At 39.9% G+C, this 25,339-nt stretch overlaps 1 protein-coding gene across 2 annotated transcripts; it reads right to left on the bottom strand.

The window, feature by feature from the left end:
• Positions 1-952: 952 nt before the first annotated feature.
• tbc1d5 (TBC1 domain family, member 5) lies at positions 953-24,952 on the bottom strand. 2 transcript variants are annotated; one of them, XM_023287087.3, is made up of 23 exons: positions 24,841-24,952; positions 18,925-18,969; positions 18,392-18,510; positions 17,558-17,615; positions 17,277-17,385; positions 16,994-17,083; positions 15,661-15,735; positions 14,303-14,370; positions 14,108-14,210; positions 13,558-13,646; positions 13,346-13,396; positions 13,199-13,268; positions 11,459-11,631; positions 11,226-11,368; positions 10,426-10,532; positions 7,648-7,733; positions 6,019-6,347; positions 5,755-5,817; positions 4,264-4,472; positions 3,931-4,030; positions 3,262-3,341; positions 2,913-3,170; positions 953-2,277 (listed from the first exon to the last, which is right to left on the bottom strand). In XM_023287087.3, exons 3-23 carry the CDS (start codon positions 18,489-18,491, stop codon positions 1,978-1,980), a joined length of 2,661 nt encoding a protein of 886 aa, XP_023142855.2. In that variant the 5' UTR covers positions 18,492-18,510; positions 18,925-18,969; positions 24,841-24,952; the 3' UTR covers positions 953-1,977. The 2 variants fall into 2 exon arrangements, with proteins under 2 accessions (XP_023142855.2, XP_023142856.2); XM_023287088.3 differs by lacking the exon at positions 5,755-5,817.
• Between the last annotated feature and the right edge of the window lie 387 nt (positions 24,953-25,339).

Below are 25,339 nucleotides of genomic sequence, written 5' to 3'. Positions count from 1 at the left end.
TATTCAATAACTTCACTCTTATACATTGTAGTGTCACTAAAATCACTGCAGCCTTCAACTGGCTCCTGTTGACAAAGTGTTTTAACAGAAATGTAAATGCTGTAATTTGATTCTTTTAATGAACCATGTAACTTGAATGGATGTGATGCTGGTGTGACCACAGTGCACACGTCTGATGTTGCTCACAGTGGTCCAAGGGACGCTCAGGGAGTTTGTGTGTTTGCTCAGACTCAGGAAAAATTACAGGGAACATTGGTCATAGGTAAGCTGGTGTGCTGAAGCTGCAGTAAGTATACAGAGACATGGGGACTTCATAAATCTACATATTCTAAAGGAGGCACTAGTGTAGAGTTACATCTAAGCCATCTTAAGACAGGAATGAATTATTTGCATGAAAAATTGTAAATATGTAACTTTGATATACCATAATGAGTTTAAAGGAATTAATTAATGGCAAGAGAGGGACTTTAAATAACTACTGGAATAACCTTTCACCCAGTGCCACCATCAATGCCATGTTAATACTATGATGCTACAATGCTACACATCGTGATGTTTGCATTGTCATTCTGAGCATGTTAGCAGGGTAATATTGGGGTTTAGTTCAAGGCACTGTTTTGCTTTTATACAGCCTGGTAAGGTGACTTTAAAGTTTTCTTTCCAAGCCTACTAAAAAAAAAACTATATTTCTGTCAACTGAGCAATTTCTACAACTGATAAAGACCAGATTATTTGCCCAAAAGCTCCGAAACAGCTACTAAGTGGATCTTGCTGAGACCATTATCTCAAATGCTGTTTCCAAGGTTCAGTAGAATTTAATTGTTTGACGCTTATCGGTATAAAAAACATATTATACAGCAGCACTGTGTGCTTTGACAAACACCAGCACAAACTTTTACCTCAGTGTCATAAAAGCAAGCAAAGCATCCTCCAATCAGACAACAGAACTTCATTGTGTAGCAAGAGCAATGTAGTTTTATTGGTCTAAGGTTAATTATGCTGAATGGGCAGCTAGAGGGACATTCTTTGTGTGCTGCTTTACATCATTTTCACAGAACACGAGAACAACGGTCTTGTAATGTGGGAAACAAAAACTATCAATTATCACATTAAAATGTCCACATTGGAATCGATTAAAAAAAAAAAAAAACTAAGGAAAAACAGACTTCTTTGATAATTTAATAACTTTTTTCTGGGAAATTAAAAGTCTAAAGTGTTAAAAATATTTTCTTTAAAACTGAAAAAAACTAATAACAAAAAAAAGCATAAGATCACAGAGTTAGGTTTTGTTTGGCTAAGAGAAGAATTATGGTCTGAGGCACTGGTTTAGGAGGGGGAGAAAGCTGCCCTCGACAACGGACATGAGGACACCATCCTTCTTTCCTTTGAGTATCAGAGAAGACAGCTTCCTCTGTAAGGACGCAGACAGACAGACACACAGACATAACGCAGGCCGAGGTATGGCCACATCTCCACATTCAGAAGAAAGCATCACACTCCCAATCAGTACAGTAAGAGAAGACAGTCCTCCCCTGAAGGTAAATTGCAGTTTGAGGTCCAACTCTTTAGAGTGATCATGTAGTGATGGGGTAAGCAGTTCAATGGCACCCTCTCTCTGTAGAGCAGGGAACTACAATAAAACATCTTGATCGACAGGTGTGAGGTTGGATGGGAGCCACGAAAGGCCCAATGAGGAGACAGGCATTAGGTAGATGAGACAGCATACAGCATCAGCTCAGACAGGACTGAAGTGGCACAGATGACAGTTAAAGAGACAGAATATAAGGTATTTGTGACTCCGAGTGTCACAGTCCACATGTGCAATTTTTAAGTTGATAGCAGTTTTGGCGACTCTCCGCCAAAAACTGCAGGTTCCCCTCTCTGATTCCAAGTCAGTTTTTTGTTTTATCAGACCCCCTGAAGGGGATATGAAACAGCACGGGTACAAGAGCAGGAGAGGAGGGGCGACTCGCTCATTCACAGGTCGTTCGGGTTAACTATGGTAAAGTCAGAGTCCTTGCTGTGGGTGGAGCCCTCGTCTGGGCTGGAGGAGCCCGAGGTGGTGCCGGCCATCAGGGGGTCGTGGAAAGTCCCGACGGCGCCTTCGGGCTCCAGTCGCACCATGCCGCGACCTCGTCTGATTGGAGGAGTGCGATCAGAAGCAGCCCTTCCTCCACCTCCTCCTCCTCCTCCACCCTCAGCCTGTAGGTCTCCATCCTGGGACACGAGGATGTAATCGTCCCAGTTCTTACCCTCCGAGCCCAGAGAAGATGCCACCTGCACACATGAGAATAAGATAGTCAAAAGTCGTGCACATGGACCAAACATGTACAACCTACTTTCCCAGCATTAAACCTCAATGTATTCAAATGCAACAAAACTCACTGGAGCGTGTGACTGAGCATTTTAATGATGCAGTCGCTGTATTAAATGTTTCATTCACAGTGAGAGAGACTTGGTGTCACGCGGTCTAATCCTGGAAACAAGACAATGCTGGTACAAATACTAAGAGCAATTTGACCACAGCATGTGACTTGCAGACATGAAAATGATCAGATTTAAGTGTACTTATTCCTGGATCAAAAGGTCAAACAATTACACCAGATGACTGAAAACCAATCCTGTCTGAACTGAGCATTAACTGCAGTTAATAGCAATCGAGTTGCAGAAAGCACACAGCAGTACTTCATCAGCTTAGTAGAGGACTGTTTGACTATCATCTGAAATGTTCCTTGTCTGAAAAAGAGCTCTTATTCTCAAAACATTCCCATGAGGTGGTAATTGAATACATTTTCTTGTGAGCAGTAATACATAAGTTTTCAGATATGACATCAATTTCTGCCCAGACATAGTATTGAGCACATGGATGTATATGGTTGTAGTATATTTCCCACAGTTGATCAACTATTTACCTGTTGCTCAGGTGGAGTCCTTGCCTGCTCCTCTTCCTCTTTCTCGTCCGTGCTCGCGCTCCCTTCCAGATCACAATCTCGGCTCGGACGGCTGTTTCCTCGCTGTTGATGGTCACTATGGTGACTGTTGGTGTTTAGATCAGTTTCCGCAGCTGCTGTGGAGGTGTAGTGATCATCAGCGATGGTGATTTCTTCATTTTCCTCAGCCTCCAGCTGGCTCTGATTGAAGCGCAGCGCCCCCTTAAGGATGTCTTTTATCTGACAGGATGAAGTATGACCAAGATAAAGTGAGTATTATTACAAAAAACCCCCACACATATCTGTTCACACTTACAATATCAGCTCATACCTGTTTGAGTCCAGCCAGTGACACCAAGACTTCATCCTCTTTCTCCAGGTGTTCTTGGAGAATCACTTCTTGGATTTTACCTGTGGAGAAAAAATTAGTAGTCACTGAGTTATGTAACCACCCACAAAATGATTCATTCCTCCATGGGTAAAAATTCCCCCACTGGCTGAATGAATAATTGAAATGACTTGGAACGAGGAAACCAAAATCATTTCCTCCTTGCTATCTACACTGCATTGCATTACACTGTCAATTTTCATCTGTGATCCAGGTGTAAAATACATAGATAAAAATCACACAGCTGAGCAAAAAAAAAAAAAAATTTTAAAAATGTAGCAGTTGCGTTTGTTTAAATGCAATATAACAAACACCCCTGATTTCAAAGTATGCATGTGTGCAAACATTTTTAAAAAATGAAATAATAGGGAATGTAATGATACAATGAAAAAATTAACTTGCAATTTGGGGGAAAAAAAACAACCAAAGAATATTTGATATCAGGCATGAAATGTTATGTTATTTTTATACAAACTTAAATCCTGTCATAGTATTTAGATTAAAATGCTGTAAGTGAGCATGTTTAGGATTGTTTTTAATAATGCTAATTTTGTGTTTGGATGCTGAAAATTAAACATGGTGACCTGACCATCTGTAGCTAAATGAACTCACAGATGTGTGTATTCATCATCTTGGCGCAGTACTTGCTCATGGCCTCCAGGTCGTTGATCTGGCCCTGTAGGAAAGATACCTGTGCTTCCAGATCCTCCTCCTGTACATAACCCCACACACACACCCACACACACACACACCCACACACACACAAACCAGGAAATGATAAAGTTAAGGGGAAACCTGTGGTGAAGGGATTAAGGTTGAAGCTGTGAGAGAAGATCAAAAAGTGAGATAAACAGAGAACCAAAGAGACTCACAGACATGCAGACAGGCTGACAGAGGTAAAGAGATGAAAGGTTATTAGAACAGACAGCAGGTCAAACAGCTCACCATGTCTTTCTTGCCCATGGTCTTACTGTGGGATCGAGAGCGAGTGATGTTGAAGAAAGACTCCTTCTTGGTGGCGGAGAGTGGCGGAGAGGAAGTGCTGACATCACTCCCTCTGGAGAGGGGAAGAGGTGGGGAGGCGGTGGGTTGACCCCGCCCACCAGAGAGGCTTTCTATGCTGGGGGAGGAGCTGACTGTCCTCGAGCTTTGCCCTGAAGGAGCAACAGAAAGATGGAGGGAAAAGGCCAACTATTAGAGACATTAGGAAGATGAACCACGGAGGAAAAGCTGTGATTAAACTGTATTTGCATTTACAGCAGCACAGCTTAGATGTTTGATTCAATGATGCTTAACACAAAATGCAACTTTCACCAGGTGTTTCCAAAGCAAAAATTGCAAGTAGGCTTTGGAAATCAAGATTTTTTTTTCAATGCCAAACTGTGGTTCAAGCTCAATAATAATGGTGTTAAGGAGATCAAAAGAAGAGGCTTAATCCTATAAATAGATGTTGAAGTTAAGTTCTTTTAGTATCTAATAGTATTTAAATAAGGAGAAGAAGGGTAGAAGAAAAAAATGTGAAACCTGGAGCATGTCACTGGAATAATTACAGATTTTTTTAGTGCTAAATTATAATCAAGAAAGTGTTAAATATAAAAAAGTGAGAACAAATTGATTCATTAAATTTGGATTTACATAAGTTCAAAAAAACAGGATTAAATTAGCTAATTAATAGTTATACGTCCTGCTTCTGCCTTCGAATGCTGAATTAATAAGTGAATTTTAAAGTACAACAAAAAAAATCCACAGTTGAACTTTTATTTGTAGTTACTCCATACACTAATTATTCTACTTGTCATATATTTCATTTCCCAGAGTTTGCATTTCGTGATCTCTCCTAACTAATGTAAAGATATGCAGCTGTCTGCCAACCCACGGAGCAGCAGCAGGAGCTCTGATAGGCCAGCTGTTACAGGCTGACGGGAGTCATATGTAGATTCAGACAAATCAGAGCTCCTGCTGCTGCTCTATGAATGATTTTTATTAATGCATCATTTAAATGCAAAGGTAAGTAATCAATTCATAAGATTGATTAAGAGTTAGTCTACAAACTACTCAACAGACAAAACATTCTCTTTGCATTCTTCTTTGTCTGTGCACAGAAAATGGGCAAACTTGGCAACACACAAACAACAAATCAATATTTACAGCTATTGTGATCCAGAAACAAGGCAGGAACACGTGACAGGTTCAAAGCAGCACTAACAGCAGACTTTCCAACATGCTATCAAGCTGTGATCTCCCTCTGCTGGTCAGAGCTCAGTATCACATGCAGTAGATACTAATGTCTGTTAGCTGTAATATGAATCTAACTAGCACCAGGAACACATGAACAAACAACGAGCAACACACTTGCTAAGACATGCGATGGCAGCGAGAAAAGCATGAACAAATGAGGGGGCGTGTCACACAAGCGGTTGCCATGGTAGCAGTTACCTTGTGTGTCAGTGTGAGTCTGGGCTGGGTGAGAGACCTGAGACACTCCACCAGAATCTCCATCTAACAGACAGGAGAGTCAAAGCTGATGCTGCCACAACCACACAAACCAATGCCTGAAGGTATTCAGATCATCAGTGTTAAACTGCGCATGCAAATAATTCACCAGGTACAAAACTGCCAACAAAAATGCTCATTCGTAGACGGGGAATGAGCTGCGTTGTCTGTAATGCAGCTTCCCTGAGCTGGCGTCCTGCTGCTCACCTTTGCTGAGGTGGACTGGCATGCTTTCCGACTTGAGCAGGCGGTAGTGCTGATTCTGGGCCTGGACCTGGACCTGGGTCTGGGTCTGGGTCTGGGTCTGCACTGGGGTGGGTGGCTCGGCCAGTGGGTGTGGCAGGATGGGTGCAGGCGCAGAGGCAGGGGAGGTGGACGAGGAGGACGAAGAGGAGGAGTGTACCTCGCTGTTGATTGGTGAAACGCCACTGGATGCACCCGACATGGCTGGAGCGATCAGCTTCCTGCCGAAGCTTAGCAGGCTGCTGGAGACTTTGTTGATGTTGAGGGGAGCAGCTTTTGCACTGGAACTGGACCTGGAAAGGCAGCAATAAGAATCACTTTTTAAGAGAACAATAAAAAAGAGAGCAACAGTCTTCTCAGGATTCACAGGAACATACTTTTGTTTTGGCCCCTTGAAAACGTACCAACAAACTTTGAATATCTAGCTACCATTACCCAAACCCTATACTTGTATTAACACTTCCTACCTTGTGTCCTACCTTCCAGGCAGCCAGTTATTCGTATTGTATGAAATTGTAAAATTAAATTCACTTGCAGAAACTTGAAATTACCTTGAGATGGTTCATCCATCACAGTGAACAACCAAACACATGCGTTTTATGTGTATATTTTTGGGTGCCAGAACCACCAACCAGTTACAAGTAGGAGCACTATTACTACATTAATGAACTCTCCAAAAGGTGGGCTGTGAGAGTTCACTGAGGTTCTCCAAAGGAAGTAAACTTCAAAGTTCTATTGTCAGAAAATCAATCTCAGAAAAAAGACAAGTAATCAACGGTCTCAATCACTCAGTCAGAATTAGTTTAACACTTTTCAATCAAATGAAAGGCAACACAAAGTGCTTGACAGAACAAATAGAATAAAACTTAACTTTAAAAACAATGCCAGCATACCCACCTACATAAACATTATGTTATAAATGAAGGACCCAATAAAAGAGGAACTAAGGATACACAATTAGGAAACACCATTGGCAGGATAAGTCAAAATTCAGAACAAGCAAAATAAGATCAAAAATATAAAGCACAGTGAAAAAAAGATCAATGAAATAGACTATAATGTGTAAATAAGGAGAGAAACTTATAAATAATATCAATTTTAAAAACACTAATAAATAAAACGATAAGTAAATAAAATTGATCAAAAGCAAGAGTGAAACTGTAAGACTTGAGTTTGTAATAAACAACTTATTGTTGGGCATTCTAAATTAGTGAATGCCCAACAGTTGTTGTAAAACTGAACTAAAACACTTTAGTATTTTTACAAAAAAAGCTGCAGGCAGATTTATCGGGTTAGTGAACCAACACTACATTAAACCTATTACAGATGCACTATAAGCATTATGTATTAAACATGTCTAGCTAGATTTTGGCAAATTTATGCCTGAATGGAACACATAGACGGATGGTGGAGTGTTAAGTTTTGCACATTTCGGTGCTTTTATCAAGTGTGAAAACTGCTAAAAGTTGAAATTTGTTGCAGTCAAGGTGGATTTAAATGAACCTCAACCTCTGTTACTAGTAGAGGATGAAAGTACAAGCTTTCCATGGCTATGTTTACATGTTAGAGATAATAGCTGTGTCTGTATTTTACCGGGTCTTGTTCATCAGGTCAGCCCCTCGTGTTTTGTAGTAATCCAGGTTCTGCTGAAATTGGTAGTTCACAGGGCGTGGATTGTTCTACAAAAGCAGGGAGAACACAAACAGTTTTTAGGGTCAGCAAATTTACAAGTCAGAAAAAAGGGCCTCTGCTATGCGTGATATACAACTATCATAACCAAATAAACCTAAAATCTGTGTCTATGCATGACTACGTAAACAAGCAAACATGTGTTTCTGAGTCAGTACTTATGAGTAACAAGCCTCTATCCTGCCCCCTCTTCTCCTGTTATTAGGGATGATGCTCCCCCAGGTGTAAATAAGATGTGGACGTGGTGCGACACGGTCATTCACCTTGGGGAAACACTGTCATGTCGGATCATCACCTTCCTGAAATTTCATCCGAGCAGATTAGTGGACAGGAGTGTGGTGAGCTGTAGTGTTTGGGCGTACAGGTCAATGAATTTGGAGGAGGGACAAAAGATAATTTGTACCAAGACAGTGAGGTGTTAGTTAAGGTCAAAGATCTGCCGCTGTCAGATTTCACTTGCATATACAGCAAGACCTGGCTTACATGTCAAGATGAAAGGAAGAATGACAATCTTCTCCACATAAACAGAAATAATGAAACAAGTGTGCAACAGAAAAACAGTTCTCACACTTGGAAGATACTGGCAAAACATAGCAGCTCTCCTTTAGCTTCTGAATACCTGTTTTACATTTCAGAACTAAAACTAGGTTTTGGCATGAAGCAACTCAGTATAGTTTCACATTAACTAACCACAAGTTCTAAAAGTATCAACATCAAATTCTCTTTTCACCTCGCTGTCTTGCAGTTACAAAGCCTAACATTTCAAACACTTATATTGCTGCAAGAGGAAGCAGCAACAACGATTAGGGAGTGTCATTTCAGGAACTACAATGTTTTCATATTCAGACTAAGGATGGGGATTTTCCTCTTGAACATAATAGTGGTCTACTGAAAGGTTAACAACCACAAAACAAAAGGCTTAAAGTCTCAAAACAGCTATACGGCTGGCATTTAGAAAGCTAAAGCAAATCTGGGCTACGTGCAAAAATTGAAAAAGAACACACAAAACTAAATAAGCAATTTTTTTTTGCAAGAGGCAATGCTTCAAGCTAGCTGCAGACATACACCATGTAAAGCTTGGCTACATTCGTAATTGCCTCACAGGTTTGTTAGAAATCCTGTTTCAACTTTGATACACTACCTTCAGTTGGGGCAACCTAGGTATTACATTAGATGAAATATTGAGCAAAACAACTTCTGTCAATTTGCAATGAAAAAACAAACCCTGAAAGATTTTCAGGCTGGTTGCTACTTCAGAGCATGGCTACTGTACTTATAATATAACATAAATAGGAATGGTGGTAAGCTGAGGCCCTGATAAGATCAGTGACCCTGATGAGTAAAGTGAACATTTCCATATGAGAAGGGCTTTCCTTTAGCAGCAGTGTGACACAGTTAAATCATTCATGAGACCAGAGGAAACTGAGGAACAGTGGCATTATGAAAACCAGCTCAGTTACAGGTGACAGCATCCATAGTGTTGTGCTAACTGGGCAGCAGTGGGAAATGTTGCATGTTTGCTAGAAAGTGTGGAGTTTACAGAAGAAATGCAGATATGAGCCACAAAGATACCACAAAACTACATGACATGGCTGAAGTTGCATCTATTCAGGAAGTCAGCATCAGTCAGAAACCAGGCTAAGATGTATAAATGTAACAGTATCCCCATTTCTTTTGGACTATACCTTCACCGCGATTCTCAAGTCCATGTAAACACAGTCAGTCACATATAACACACAACTGTATGTGTAAATTAAATTACTCAATGACTGACCACTGGCTTGAAATAAACACCTGACTTGCATATTTACCTTAATATACACAACAAAAAAGAATGTCTTGCTTTTCCACATTGTTCCACCTCTTATAAATTTATTTTCATATGTAGACTGGAACTGGGGTTTCTGTGTCAGGTGTGGTGTGAGTATTTTGGTCACTGTGTTTCATATTTGCTTTAGGTAAAATAGCCAAACAGCTTTAGCTATCTTTGACTGTCTAAATATCCCTGATATTATTTTAATGTTACAGGTTTAAGATTAAAATGCTGTATTCATGGATTACAAACACAGACACCCAATCATTACATGCAAATATTAAACATGTACTAGTATATATCTGTGCAACTTCCTTTTTTATTAACTGCAATGACTGCTTCATTGATTGCAGCTGTGTTTCCTATATTTACTGTAAGTGTCTGGAAATCACTAAAATGTTACCACTCAAGCGAGAGGAACCGAAACATCTGCTGCCAAATTTAACTTCACGTTTTTGCACCCAAGTGCTTTTTCCTGTTGCCACAATACTACAGGACATTTTTGGTCTACGCTACATGACTGTTGCTCGAGAGATCTCAGCCCACTGGTTGGTTTGTTGGTAAGTGTTTCACTTCTGTAAGTCTTCTACTTCCTATGCAAGAAAACAAGACTAATCATTTTGTGTCATGTGTCATATCATCTGCATTAACTACAGAGTAAAAGAAGTGTGAGCAGGTATAGTGAGTGCAATTCCAAGCTCTTTGGTTCCTGTTTTCTTTTTAATATTTCTCCTCTTCATTTCAAGCAGCTACACACCAAGACTTCCAGAACATTTAAGAGTAATAAAGTAGCTACATAACTGCTGCTTGCAGTAACAACATGTATAAGGAGTCTTCCACTTATTTATGACAGTGTAATGTTAACTTACTTTGGGATCTCGGAGGAACAGAGCCTTTTGCAGCAGAGCGTTGATGTCTCCTATCGGAGGGTAGTGCATTAGCAGGCCCAAGCAGGTCTGGAAGTTACTAGCAATGACTGAAAAAGAAATACAGAACTTAATAGAATCTCTGAAATTTAAATCTGGTAACAGTCTCTGTGTGCTGCTATAACACACCAAAGGACACAAGCTGTTGTTTCTAGCAGGGGACAATCCTCCCACATGATCACTATGCTCCCTATTCAACTCATCTGTTATGATATGCACTCAATACAAAAAAATAAAAATTGATTTGGGCCACACAAGTGTTTCCATCAAACTGTCCCTTCAGAATATCTCTCAGAAATGTACCTCTCTGATGAACAGCTCACTCATTATTCTGAGAACATATAGCTCTAACAATGCTACATGGCTGCAGATAACAATGTCCTAATAAGTTCAGTCATTAGAACTTTGTATTTTGGTTTTCCTTGTAGTCTTGCATGTGAAAGATGCTCGAAATGCAACATCCATTTGCATTTGGTTGATTGGCATCTGTCATTTAGCTGCATGGATTGTTATTAGAAGACAGGGAGGATGTTTGCTAACATTAGAGCTTAAACTACAACCCTGCTTTGCATGAATGGCAGGGAAAAAAATCGACTGTATTCTATTTAGAGCACTATGACTCCATCTGATTAAATGAGGCGGAGTAAATCACATTCTTCCAGTTAAGTGTGTCTTATGAAATTACATGCTACAAAGACAACACATGGCATTATTGGATTATTTAAGTAATAAATGGAGCGTACGAGCGTCTCGGATGTAGAGCAGCATGGCCACAAAGATGTAGTCCACCAGGTCCAGAGTGATGCTGTCAGCAAACAGGGCATCCCACACCACCAGCAGGTCCTGAAGAGGAAACTCACGGCCAAACAGCAGACGAACCCACCGGCTGAAGGCACAGACGAACAGGTTAAACTGCATTTGTGTGCAGCTGCGGGTCAACAAAACAATCGGATTGGCTTAAGGTGTGAATACTGACATGCCGTAGATCTGCGGGGCGATCTCCAGCCGGTTGAGGTGCATGTGCAGTTCTATGTCATGCTTCTTCACAAGCTGGTCTTGGATGCGGTTGACTTTGGTCACTATGGCAACAGATGGCCCTGAATCCTGGGGCCGAGCAAATGGGATGCTGGTCAGCATTTCTTCTTTACCCTAAGGGAGAAGATTATTACATAACTGTCAAATCATTACATAAACATCAATCAGCAGCATCTGACTGACCAACATTCAATACATATGCTGATGAGGAACAATAACCTCTTTTTGTAAGAATCCGATTATGAGTCAAAACAAAAGCTTGTCAAAATTTGCAGTTTTTTGCTGTTTGCTACAAATATTTTAATTATATCTAGTCTTATTTTTATACAGTTTATGGTCAACTCTTTTTCCTGCAATACACATTTAATAAATGCACACAGAGTAATTACCTTTCTATATAGTAGTTGTTATTGTTAGTGGCAGCTGGATTCAAATTGGCAACCAGAGCACTAGGGATTTATGAGAAACAATGCAGTATATAATCCAATTTTATTTCATTGCTCCACTGTTTACTGTCCTACTCCTGCAGCAATAGCTAAGATTAATCAGGTTATGACTGGTGCAAACCCAACATTTCCTAATGCTGCTAGTACAGATTAAAAACCTCCATTTGGAAGGACACCTGATGGCTTTTGTTGTGAGACAGTCACAAGAAATCTATTAGTTTCAGTGAGTTCTATTTATATAGCACTATATCACATTATTTATAATATTTTAAATTATATTTGCCTCAAGAAGCTTTACAGTCTCCTGGATTGATGTAATAATCTGATAAGGATATTTAATTTCTCTTGAATCAAAAAAAACACATTTACTTTATCAGTGACTGTGATCCATCAAAAATGTATCTACGAAACAAGACAGTGACTTTTCTGCACATTGTTTTTGACAGTAGATCAGTTTAAATAATGCAGGGAGTAACAAGAACAGCCACAGTGAGCAGACAGATGAAGAGTTTCAAGTGACAGGCTGCACACCTCCAACTCTTCTGCCGGCAAACATATTTACGGTGCCCTGATATGGACAATCATGTTGTGTGCAGCATGAAATCAGATAGTGATAGGGCTGAACGATTTGGAGAAAATATCTAATTGTGATTTTTCAGCAGATATTGCAATTTGATTTGCGACATAAGTTCAATACTCACCATGTAATAGATTTAAAATGTGTGATGGAGCATTACCAAAGGAAATAACATCAAAACAGTCATACAAGGGGGGCGGCATGATTGACATGACAGTTTCAAAATTGAGTCATAAATAATATAGACTAATATAAATATAGATTAAATTGCAGCTTTGCAATTTACTAATTGCATTGTTTAAAATTGCAATTTTGATTTAGAATTGATTGATTTTTCAGCCCTAGATAGCAGCTCCTGAAGTCTTTATGAAAAATGGATCTGTTTGAGTCCAAGACACAGATATCAAATACAGATTAAGTTGCTTTTTCTGTTGCTCAACTACAGCTGCTCAATGTGTATTTGCCATATTATTAACCTGCACTTGCTGTTACCATGGTAACCACCTGTGTCACCAAATCATTTTTTATTAAAATTATCAGGATTATAACTTTTGAGTGCCATGACATGCCATCATGACAGTGCAATCAGGTGATGTTGTTTTACATTGCACAAACAATTGTTGTAATTAAAAAGTCCAAAGCAGTTTCTGACACTGACCTTCCTCACTTCCCTCTCAAAGCTGGAGAACCACGGCTCTGCCGTCTCCATCAGCTGTGAGAACATGGCACTACAGACAAAAACATTTCCAGTTATAGTAAGCAATGAAATTTCTTAAATCTGACGACTTGAAATTAGTGTACTCACTAGGCATCATGTTCAAGGTACACTGGGTTCAACAGACACTTCATATCCTCACTGTGAAAAAAGACAGACCCCTTTACATTTCATCTTTGTAAATGCAAAGCTATGTTGGCTTCAGACAAGAGCACAAGCTACTGGTGCAGTGGCAGGTCAAAAATGGTGTTAATGGCACCTAAAGAGTGACAGATTCAGTTTCATATTGAGTACAAACTCACCTGGGACTGGCCGTCTCACTGGCATGCTGGAAGGCTTGATGGTCACAGTGCAGCACAAACACTATGGGAGCCAGCAGCTCATGCATCCCCTACAGAAAAGAAAAACAGACAGCGGCAGAAGGAGGTTGAGACGTATAAGGCAGGGGGGAAAGAGAGAAAATATGGTTCATTTGTGGTCAGTCTTTCTTTAATAGTGATGCACGAGGTTTCTAATCCGTGATGACAGGTTTAATTTAGATATTGTTAGCCACTGCTCGGCCACGTGTCACTTCCAGTTTGCAAAAAAGATGCTGTACTGGCCATCTATTCATTCACTGGCACCTGTTAGAGACACTGATAATGATTAGGTTACAAAGGCATTTTGTTCTTCTGTCGAAGCTCATCGGGCACTGTCAAGTCCACACCCGCACACATGCCTGGATTATCAACACAATGACTCTCTGAGAAAAGCCACCCAGAGGAGGAAGGACCCATTTTCAAATAAGCAAAGATTTACAAGTTTCACCTTTAAACTCTGTCAATCTACTGTTGGGGCAATGTGTGATCTTACCTGTTTATACAGTAACTGTTCATTTTCTCTGGCGTAGCAGAAGAGAATATCCGTCAGCTTGGTCCTCACATCCTCGTCCTGGAAGTAACGGATCTCTGGGAATCTTATACAAATGAAAAAAAAATAGAGAGCATAAGGTTACTTACTTCATGTTGACAGGTGAAAACAAATACACAGAGTGACAAAGACACTTACGTCCTCAACACGTCCTGCTTGATCATTCCCTTCAGCTCTTTATCCTGGAAGAACTTGTTCCACAGGCTCTGGATGGGACAGGAAGACGTAAGATGGAGTCAGAAAGTAATAACGTAATGCCTGTGTTGCTACATTAATTAAGAACAATACCAGTTTAGTGACTAAATGATGTTTTTTTTAAGTCCATCCATCAACAGAAGACAGATCAAATAGCACACTTAAAACTTTTAAAGTAATTCTTTAACCAACTTAAGTGTCTAGTTAGTTAGTAGACAGAAATTGTACCTGCTAAAGTATCCAGCCACTTTGGTGGAATTCAACAGTATTTTATGCAGAAATTGATCAAACACTACATAACAATTTCCTGAAACAAATATGTGATTTGGTAATAATTAAAAGAAAAACAGAGGTAAAGGTTTGAGGATTCTATTTGAGTTAAAGCAGTTGTGCTGAGTTTCTAGGCAGATTCAATTGTCTTAAGTTTAAACCAAAGTCAACATTCATTAGTTACTGGAAACTTCTTTAATATGAATTAAATTGCTTGCTTGTGTGCCAAGGGGTTTTCATTTTCTATGTTCTGTCAACCAGCTGTGGTGACTAAAAATCCTATCATTTACTTTGACTTAATTATAGAGAAGCATACTGACTGAACACTGATTCCATTTCCAAGATATTTTAACAAATTTACTGGGAAAGTATGATGACTTTTCCATGCTAGCCAATAAAGGTCTTTCTTGCCTCTCAGTCATTTTTAGTGGCTTTCTAAGTGTCATCATTCAGTAAAAAAGTGCAAAGCAAATAACCTTCAGATTAAAAAAAAAAATAAATTTTATAAAAACATACTTTATATAGCACTTTTCTTAACAAAGTTACCAAGTGCTTAACAAACAAAGAAGACTCAAACACATTCAGTAAGTAACAGAGATCATAAAACATAAATGAAGATCATAAAAACCAGCAGAGATCATAAAACAAAAGGGAAACTAGACAGGGATAATAAAACAAGGCCAAATATAAAAACATCCAAAAATGCCCTCTGATAAAAGAAGGGCAAATAAAGGTTTGGACAAAAAATTAAATAAGCTTTTTGATATTTTGTTAGTTTTGTTAGTTAGCTTTAATTAACATAAAATTAATAATTACCTCCAAAAAGTTACTGAGAAGTTGTGCTTAATGAAGCAATAGCAATCATTGACATTGTCTAAACATATAATTACACAGTATGAAAGGAATGTAAACTTTACACATAAATTTTACAAGCAAATCTGAAACAGCTGAGTGATGAAAACAAAGATGGAGGAAGGGCACTGCACACACAGAGCTTCATTTCAAATTCAAACTAATAAATTTACACTCACCCCCTCATCCTGGGACAGTGGGTTGTTGACCACCAAGTCCTGCTGGCCTGCAGCTTTGCGGGGGTTTGTGATGTGCTGTGACAAAAAAAAAAAACAAGCAAACAAAAAAAAGACAATGGACAGCCATCAGTTACAGCCTCTGACAGATACGTGGTCACTTCCAAATATCATTCATGAATAACTAAATTAGGGCTGCCACAAACGTCGCGTCGACGAATCGCCTGAGCACGATACGTCATCAAAAGCGGAAGTGAGCGCGCAATGCAACAGAAATCACCGTCCGAGTGGAGCGCGGAACACGCATGGACATCCCCGCTGTATCGTGCATATATAGTATATGCACGATGCGGCGCGGATGTCCGCGCTGTATCGTAAACGCGGATGTCCACGCTGTATTGTGCATATATAATATATGCATATACTATATATGCACGATACAGCGCGGATGTCCATGCGTGTTCCGCGCTCCATTCGGACGGTGATTTCTGTTGCATTGCGCGCTCACTTCCGCTTTTGATGACGTATCGTGCTCAGGCGATTCGTCGACGCGTCGTTTGTGGCAGCCCTAAACTAAATAATAATAAAAACAAAGCTTGCTTGTCAGGGATCCAGGAAATCCTTGGATTTGTTGGGTTTTTTTGTATTTTTTATTAGGTTCAAAATTTCAGCTCTAAATTCATCAGGTTAATCTCCATTATTGCTAATGCTGTCAGGTCTTAGCCTTAATATAAATATTAGTTATGTTAAGTTTCATATTTTAAACTATCGCAGGGATCTAGCAAGATTATTACACTAGATAGGTTATTTTCCATAATTAATACCACTATAGGGTCTCAGCCCATATATATGTTATGGTCAATTGAAATACAGTTTTATTTATCTTTTGTAGGATTTTACTTCCTAACATATAATCAGGTAATATCACACCATACATAACACCACAGGGTCTTAACCCTAATATTTAAACTTGCTGGGTTAATTTGTAATGCAAATCATAACCATTTTTACTGGAAATCACTTTGCTGAAATAGCTGTTGTTTTAAATGTGCTATATAAAATATACTGTCTTGACTTGACGTACTTCCTCAGGGGTTGCACTGCTAAAAATGCATGACTATATCGTAAGCAGTATCATTAACTGTAGCGGTATATAAATAGTTTTAAGTTCTATTCTGTGTAAAATGCCAGTGACTGTGTAGTGATGCTAATAATTAAGAACTTAACACAATTAATTACTAAGTCTGACCTCTATATGTAGAAAAAAAGCCAAAATGCTCCATATGATTGATTTTTCAATACACTGAAGAAAATGGCCACAGAGAGGCGCTCTCACCGTCTCCTTGATCTTCTCATACTGGGCCCGCAGCTCCTTGGTCTTGTTGATCCACTGCCCCCTATCCTCTGGAAGAGCCTCCAGGTACAACTGCAGACACACAATGAACAGGTGAGTCCATTCTACCCCAACGAGCGTTCCTTTCTCAGAACTCAAACTTTCAGAACTAAACTCTAGGCAGACATTTCCACCAAAAAAAAGGCCTGCAAGCTGCCAGAACCGCACTCCTTCCAAAGCCCCTTTAATCAAACTCGATAGACTGCTTGATCCATCTGGCAGTTACCTTCCAGCACACGCTCCGAAAGCGGCTGCTCCTCAGTCGACCGTTGATGCCTGCCTGCCGGATCCTGGCCAGGTAATTACTGTTGAGGAACAAGTCATCCCATTCTTTCCTGCACAGGGGAGGGGAGGCAGAGGATGAGGAGATTTATGAGCTTCTCAACCCAAATTGGGCACAGTGTTCTATCTAAAGTGTCATCCAGCAGTAAACCAAGACGCTGGAGTAGTGTTTTGAACCAAGCGCCAACAACACAACCACAAAAGAAGATACTGGTAGAAGCTCACCTGTATGAGAGGAAGGTCGACTGAGACTGTGAGTGAGCGCTGCTGTCAAGAGATCCTCCTGATGAAACAGACACAAGCACAAGAGGGAGATGTGAGCAACAAGTGTTCAGGAGTGAAAGTAGAAATCAATATTTTTTAAAGCTTAGGAGACCATAAAAAACTTTTACAACGATAACAAGTAACTGTCTTTTTTACTGTTTCCATATGAGTCATCATCATTTTTTGATTCTTTTGCAAACCACACAGTCGAGCAAAAAAAGGGCCAGAAGCAGGGAAAGCGATGACAAAAAGTGAAGCACCATACTCCTCTTCCTCTTTATTGGCGGTAATAAGTCTAATTTGGCCTGCAGGTGAACATGCATTCAAGTCGGAAAGCTGTCTATCAACATTAGTTACAGGAGTAGATCATTCCACAGGGACACTCAGTATGAATATTCATCAGTTCCACAACATGCCAGCCCCCAACATTTTCTCTCTCTCACACGTAAACATAAAAACACCCTCAGCCCGGGGGTGTTGCCAGCCCCGTCTGTGACTCACGCTTCAGTCAGCTCAGAATTTGTTTTTTATTATCTCTATTATGAACCTTAACTTATCATCGCTACATCTTTCACTTTACACCTTGTCTATTGGTCCGAGCATCTGTTAGCATATCCATCACTCTAAAAGCAGGTTTAATACATCTTTAGAAGGGCCTGATGGGAGTACTTTCATGAAATGATTCAAAAGCATCTAGTCAGTTTCTTTAAAATTAATCAAGGAGCCAACTGGTATATTACGATATGGATCTAGGTCACAGGAAAAGGGTTTGGAAGGTGCAAAGAGTTGACGTACTGCTGTGATTCTTGTTAAAATTGTTGAGTGGGTCAAAGCCCGTCTCCTGCTGCTCGTCAGTCTGGAGTGGGTGAGGGGTCTCAAAATTGGGGTGCTGCATGACCGCGACCCAACTGGACCTGGAGAATGAGGAAAAATAATAAAACAGAAAAAAAGGAGAGGATCAGAATCCAATCACAGATTAATTCAACATAATACAATAATAACAAACAGTAACAAATACTCAAGCAACTACCAAAGCTACCAACTAGCATGTTATCTTTTCTGTTGTCATACACATGACTTTTGAACTCCCAAAATCCCGGTGATGAGGAACAGATTTCCTTTAAACTGACTAATATCTAGGGGGGTGACAGGCCCACAGATATTCAATCGGAAACTGTGCTGACAGGCATCTTCTGACTCTTCGTGACCTCTAGCGGACCCCAACCTCTGACCCCTTCATGTAACTGTGCAGGAAAAATCTGTAAATTTTCTCTGCTGATCATTAACAAACGCGACACACTCTTGAACGGTTTGAGCTCAATACTTACTGCCACAGCCTTGTGATTCTCCTCAGTCAGAAGAAAAAGTAGGTTCTGCAAGAAGACAGAAAAATGAAACTTGACACCTTCAGCTTCAGGAGAAACAAAGGACAAAGCTGGTCAAGGGCCAAACAAATATGCACTGTAGTAAAAGTCAACAGAACAGCTGTAGACAGAACAGAACGATTACTTAAAAGTGGTTGATAAAAGAAATGCTATTTGCTAAAGTACAGCAGAGTACTTTGACCTGAGATGCCCCTAAAAATACAATGTAGCTCTAAAATCACGGAAGTAGATGATAGCAAAACCACTGTTTTATTTGTAGAATAGTATTTACATAAGGCACTGATATCAGATTCACTACAAAACATAGCAGCAAGAATTAAACTGATAAATATTGAAGACATCAGGAAACATTCATAAGAGTTTCAGTCAATTTCACAGACAATTTGGTTATACTTATGATTTTTTTTTGTAGCATGATGATCAAACAGAGGGCTGCAGTATATCTTCTTTTTGGATTTATCCCAATTTCACAGCATAAAATCAAACACTGACAGTGATTACAGTCAGTGAAGAATGGCTGATATTAACAAGAAGCACTTGAGCTGCATGATGTTCCACTGTGCTCAATGTGATATATTGAACATAAGGCAAATTAATGCATTAATTAAATATTCTAATGTCAACAGACTTGTCTTCACAGCACATAAACAGCAGAGCTTCTGAAATAATTAAGGAAATGTAGTTTCTAGAAAATCGGCTGTTCCTCATAAATGCAAATATATGTGGCGCTGTGCTTTAAAATGTAATCACATCATCTAACACTGCAGGGGGGGTTAATGTACTGGTGTTGAGTAATATGTGTCTGTACACACAATATTCTGCACAGTGGCAGGAGGCAAAATATATCAAATCACATCATCAAGTAAAAGATAAAATAATTCAACATTCAATAACGTGTGGGTAAAAATCCCTATGAAGCCGATGATAATAGCACAGTCCTGTTTAATTATAAATAATCCGGAGAAAAGCTTCACAAGTTAGTTACCAGCAGGACAGAAAGCATGCACTCATGTACTAAAACATCATAGCTAATAGTTATCAGTGAAAGAACAATTGTTTAATAACCAGTTCCCTATCAGAAAATTGATCAGCAGTGACTCATAGTTTAGCTAATTAACCAAGCCTAATTGCAAACTGCTTCCCAAATATCATTAATTCTGCTTGTCCCAGCTTTTAATATACACTGTTCAGCTACAATAGTGCTGGGCGATATGACGATACATATCGTGAGAACGATAGAAAAGTGTCTATTGTGCCATTTCCCTTCTATCGTGTCTAACCTAATGTTATCAATTATTACAGCAAATATATCATTAAATAGCCTGCGACGATTGTATTAGTGTTTTCTTGTCACTATGTATACTCTAAGTTTATATGAGTGAAACTAAAGAAAAAAAAAGATTTTTCGCAAAGAAACTCCGTCTTGTGGTTTTTGCGACATGACACTGCTTTACGTTCTTTGATTCTCACGCGGGTTTGCGACATGCTTTATGCTACTTAACTCATCAGTGCTGAACGATGGACGCGCAACAGGTAGGGCTGGCCCGAATAGCAGTTTCTGGGCTCCGGATATTCGGGCCCTATTAATGACGAATATTCGGTCCGCTCCGTAACGTCCGGGGGCGGGGGGAGTTAACGGACAGACGGAGGAACGACCCGAATATTCGGTTCGGTCCGTGAGGTCAGAGGCAGTGAGCTATCCGCATACCACCATCGGACCGGATAGTCGGGTCCAGCCCTAGCAACAGGTTGAAGTTTCATGGAGAAAAGTAAGCAATGTCAAACTTTTCAGAGAATAACTGAAAACATACTTTATTGTGGTATATAATGGTATAAAATAATTCATATCGTAATACAATGATTTTTTCCATATCGCCCAGCACTAAGCTACAACACTGTAAACAACATGCCTAACATTGTGTAAGTCCCCCTCGTGCCACCAAATCAGTTCTGGGGCAAGGACGCGGGACCTCAGGAGGTACAATCATACTGGTAAATGTGCCAACTTATACTAATTTGAGGTCATACTGTCTGGTCGAGCAGCATACAAAAAGGTAATCATCTAAATATTCACAGAAGAAAAACATTACAAGAAAAAATATGAATAAGATCCTGAGCAGGTAAACTCTTTGCCAACTCTTCTGTCAAGTTCTCAGAAAAGTTTTACTTTCTCAGTGAGAAATCACAATCTAGGTTAACCAATTCTGCCTCCATTCTTTATCCGGCTTGGGATTATTCCATGTTTATGAATATGGTTAGCCTAATACACAGGCCTACAGAATAGCACGCGCCCACAGAGCATTATGTTTTCATTCACTTTATTAATTGTGGAAATAACACAACAAAGGCATCTCTTAAACCTATTAACCATGTGAATGAAACACTGCTCGATAAATTAGCTACACACGCCATCAAAATAGAAATTATTTCATATGCATAATGTATGTGCCTGTTTTCTTAGGACATCTGTTCTACTCAAAGACTAATGCTCTCCTTCAGTCAATGGGGGGGTTTCTCCCTTCTCTCATAAAAACAGCATTATCCCGTTAAATAATCGGAACCAATCCACAACTATAGGGAGAAACAGACGAATGCTGTGAATAAGTATCTCCAATAATAGCCTGTTTTTCTTAGTTTTACTTTAGAAGATTGGCATGAAAGATTTGAAGTCTCCTGAGTGACTACAAATATAAACAATAGTCATCTTGCACAGAATATTAATTCACATTATCACTATCTGACAAAAATCTGCCTTGCACAAAGTCAAAGATATTTTGAGAGACATTTTTCCCTGCAGGCCTGCAGAGGCATCCAGTGCTTTGTCCCTTCTTTCCAAAAATAAAATGTCATTCTAAACCTTATAAAGACGCCTTTACAGATCAATCATTGCGACTCATTCTTTGAGGAATCATGTCTTATGTGTATCTGTGCAAAAGATGATGTGGGTAGAAGACTCGAGGCCTTGCCGTGTTACCACAATTTTGCTTGAAGCGAGTTTTCTCTTAGCCTTCTGCTGCTTCTCACCAAAGCCGAATGTGAAATGACATCCTAACTTTTACTAAATAATAATCAAGGCAAATTAACTTCTGCATAATTTAATTCACAGCACCTGGAAACACTTCAATAATTCAAAACACGAATCTTTCATGAAATAATCAAATCAATACATAATGAAATGTATAAATAAATCAACAGACAAATAACAATGAGTCCATCTGTTCTTAGGTAGAAGATCTGTTGCTGGGATTTACTAGCAAATGCTTGGAACTCTAAATCTAAATTGCAGCCATTACACCATCTTAAATAGACTTTTTTGAGTGTTATCTTTCTCAAAGTTATTACCTTACGCATGATTTCAAAACAAAAAATATTGAAGCTTTGGACTGAACGATAAAATCATACACAGAGCCTTTTTACCGAGCCTCACTATTGCGCACTACATCATTTCACACTCATATTCAGTCTGAAAGTAACCATGAATATCACAAGATTGCAGCCTAAATCTTCCCTCCACTTCTTTGTTTTTGTGTTTGATCAAAACCAGGCAGCATCACATTCTTCAGCCTCATGAGCATATTTTAGAGCAGCTGAGTAGTACAGGCATAGAGTTGTTCACCGCAGCAGTCAAATTGATATATACAAACTCAATTAAACTCTTCTTTAACATTCACTGACTGCTTTTGGCCATGTATTGACTGGACAACCATCCGCTAAAAGATCTCATGTTCATGTGCAGCTGCAACACAAAGAAAAGCTCCAGTCTCACTGGTCTAAAGGCACAAAGGCTAAACTATTCTGAAACTAAACCCAGATTACTCAACTGTATTAAATGGTTTGCTGAAGTGCCTACAGAATTTCCACTAAAAGACATCCGACTGAATTACAACTGCAGCTTTGTCTCCAGTCTTGGAAGATGCATTCTATTATTTCTCATAATAATCAAGTCCAGACTTTTAGGAATTTACTAATAACAAGAGCCATTAACTGAGCCAGTCCACTAGTCTTTATCTCAGATCCAAAATTGTCAGAGTCGTGGCAAGAAATACAGAAGAAGAATCAGCTCGTAGGCTTTTTAAAGGATGAATATTCAAAGAGGATTCAGCGAACAGTGATGAGAGGAGCTGTCACTGGCAGCTGCAGTTGAAGCGGCAGATTGTAGCTCAGTCAAAGTGAAGAAACACCCCAGCTAAACAAACTCACATGCCTCTACTTCAGCACATAGCGAGAGCTCAGGAGCCGTAATAGTCACATGCTCCTCAAAAGGCTGAGAACATGTTGGAAACTTAACCTTGGCAAAATACCGTAAGCTTGCTGGGTCTTGACTGATTCAATTACCAGAGATGAGATCTGACAGGCATCTGTCTGTACAGAAGAAGCAAAGCCATGTTTTAACCTGGGGCTCAATACACCCTCAACGAGTCACAGGATAAATCTGAAAGGAGCTAGTTCTTCTTCTGATCTTAGCTTCATTTTTGTAAATTACTGGATAATTCTACTCTGTCAGGCCTGAAACTATTCAAATAAAACAATCCCTGCTCATAGCTGATTGCTAAGAGATGGGAAGTAGCTTTGGGATAACAGATCACAGGCAAGTCTGAGAACCATTGCACTTAGGGAAGACCTATCGTGAAAGTAGAAGAAACCTTTTAATATCCAGAAACACTCTGTGGCTTAAAGGAAGAGACTGGAACAGCAAGTACAGCAAATTTTCCCAACATTACCTTCAGCCTACTTCCTCCTACTGTACAAGTTAGTGCAGATAGTAGCAGCAAAGGCCTCCCTACACAATAGGCAGAGTGTTTCAGCAATGGACCAGTGTCAGTCCTTTCCACAGTAAAACGATAAAAAAAGGAATCAGTTTTATTGCCAAGTAAGTTTTCAAAAACGAGGAACTTGACTTGGTGTTATGGTGCACAAGAGGAAACACTAACTTGAAAGACTTGCTAAAGAAGGATAAAAAGACTAAGTTTCACAAGTCCAATCATCAGCAAGTGTAGCAAACCAAGGAATTATAAGAGTAACGTGAAGCAACAGAAATAGTAATAGTGTGCAAGAATGTGCAAATAATTCACCTGAGATTGTGCAAGGCTGTATAGTGTATGGTGTAAACAACACAGCTTTTGCACTTCCTTTCTAATCCAAGTGGCATGTTTGTAGTCCAAAATAACCCGCAGAGACTGTACTCTACATTCTACACTCTACTCTATATTCTACAATACCTTGGCAGTGTGAAGAGGAGAGTGAAACCACAGAGACAGGCAGCTGTTACTAAACCTCTGCATTGCCCTGAACTCATCACTAAACCTGTCATGCAGGACGGCCCAGCCCAACCGAGCAGGTTAAACACTCACTATAGTTAGCAAAGCTGCTATAGAAAGGTGTTTTTCCACAGTTCTGACAAGATATCTTATAGCTGGCATTGACATTTTAGCTCAAATTTGGCGTAAAATGTGCAAAGAGTCCGTGTTTGTTGCAGCACGGAGGAGGCAGTCAGCGGGATTATGGAGGCAGACGGGGCAAGACGCCAAACAACAGCTAAGCTAGCATGTACCCTGTGCTAGCTAGTAAAGCTAAACGAAGGCTAACGCAGTTAAACTAGCTTACTGTGGTATGCTGTAGCTGTCGATGTTGACTGAATGTGACTGGAGACGACAGCAACAGCGAAGCAAATGCGAGCTAGCACGGCTGTTAGCGAGTAACCGGGGCCGACGCAGCGGCCTGCCGTTACTTCCGACACACACACTGCCGCTGCACACCACGAGACTAAGTTGTAACACACACAAACACGGCGACACAACCGCGACCGGCAGCAGAGAGTGATTAGTTAGCATCTACGGACTCTCGGTGTTGTTCAGGTACCTGTTCAATTCATGCAGGACTCCTCATTCTGCTGTCGGAGTGTCTGCTGATTTGTAAACAGCAGCGGGTCAGGCGGATGTGCGGAGACCAGCTGACTGGTCATGTGACCTGCAGACTGAGGCTCATGATGTCTGCAGGTGCTCTCTGCAGAAAACATCAAATTCTGTTTGCGTGTTCTGTTTCAAGGTGAGGGGATTTATACATTGCCGCACATGCAGGTTTTAAATCATGCACCGGTGCTTTGCTTATTTTGTCCCAGGTTTTGTAGCTTGTGAAAGTCCTGGAGTAGATCCTCCTTTAGCAAGACACGTGTCAGCAATGTTTGTAGCTAAGCAATGGAGATGTTCGAATGAATCCTGCCACTATATGTTGATTAGTTTTTAATCTAATTATTTTGATTCACAGATCTAAGTCATACAAGACAGACAGTCCATTGAAGAGGTGAGACAGTAGGCCAACAAGTGTCCAGCATGAAGAGGATAAGCACCAGGTAGTATGT

The sequence above is a fragment of the Amphiprion ocellaris genome, chromosome 15 (assembly GCF_022539595.1).
Source record: "Amphiprion ocellaris isolate individual 3 ecotype Okinawa chromosome 15, ASM2253959v1, whole genome shotgun sequence".
Classification (NCBI taxonomy): Eukaryota; Metazoa; Chordata; class Actinopteri; family Pomacentridae; genus Amphiprion; species Amphiprion ocellaris.
The sequence above is the reverse complement of the archived record's forward strand: the minus strand, read 5'-3'. Positions and strand labels throughout refer to the sequence as shown.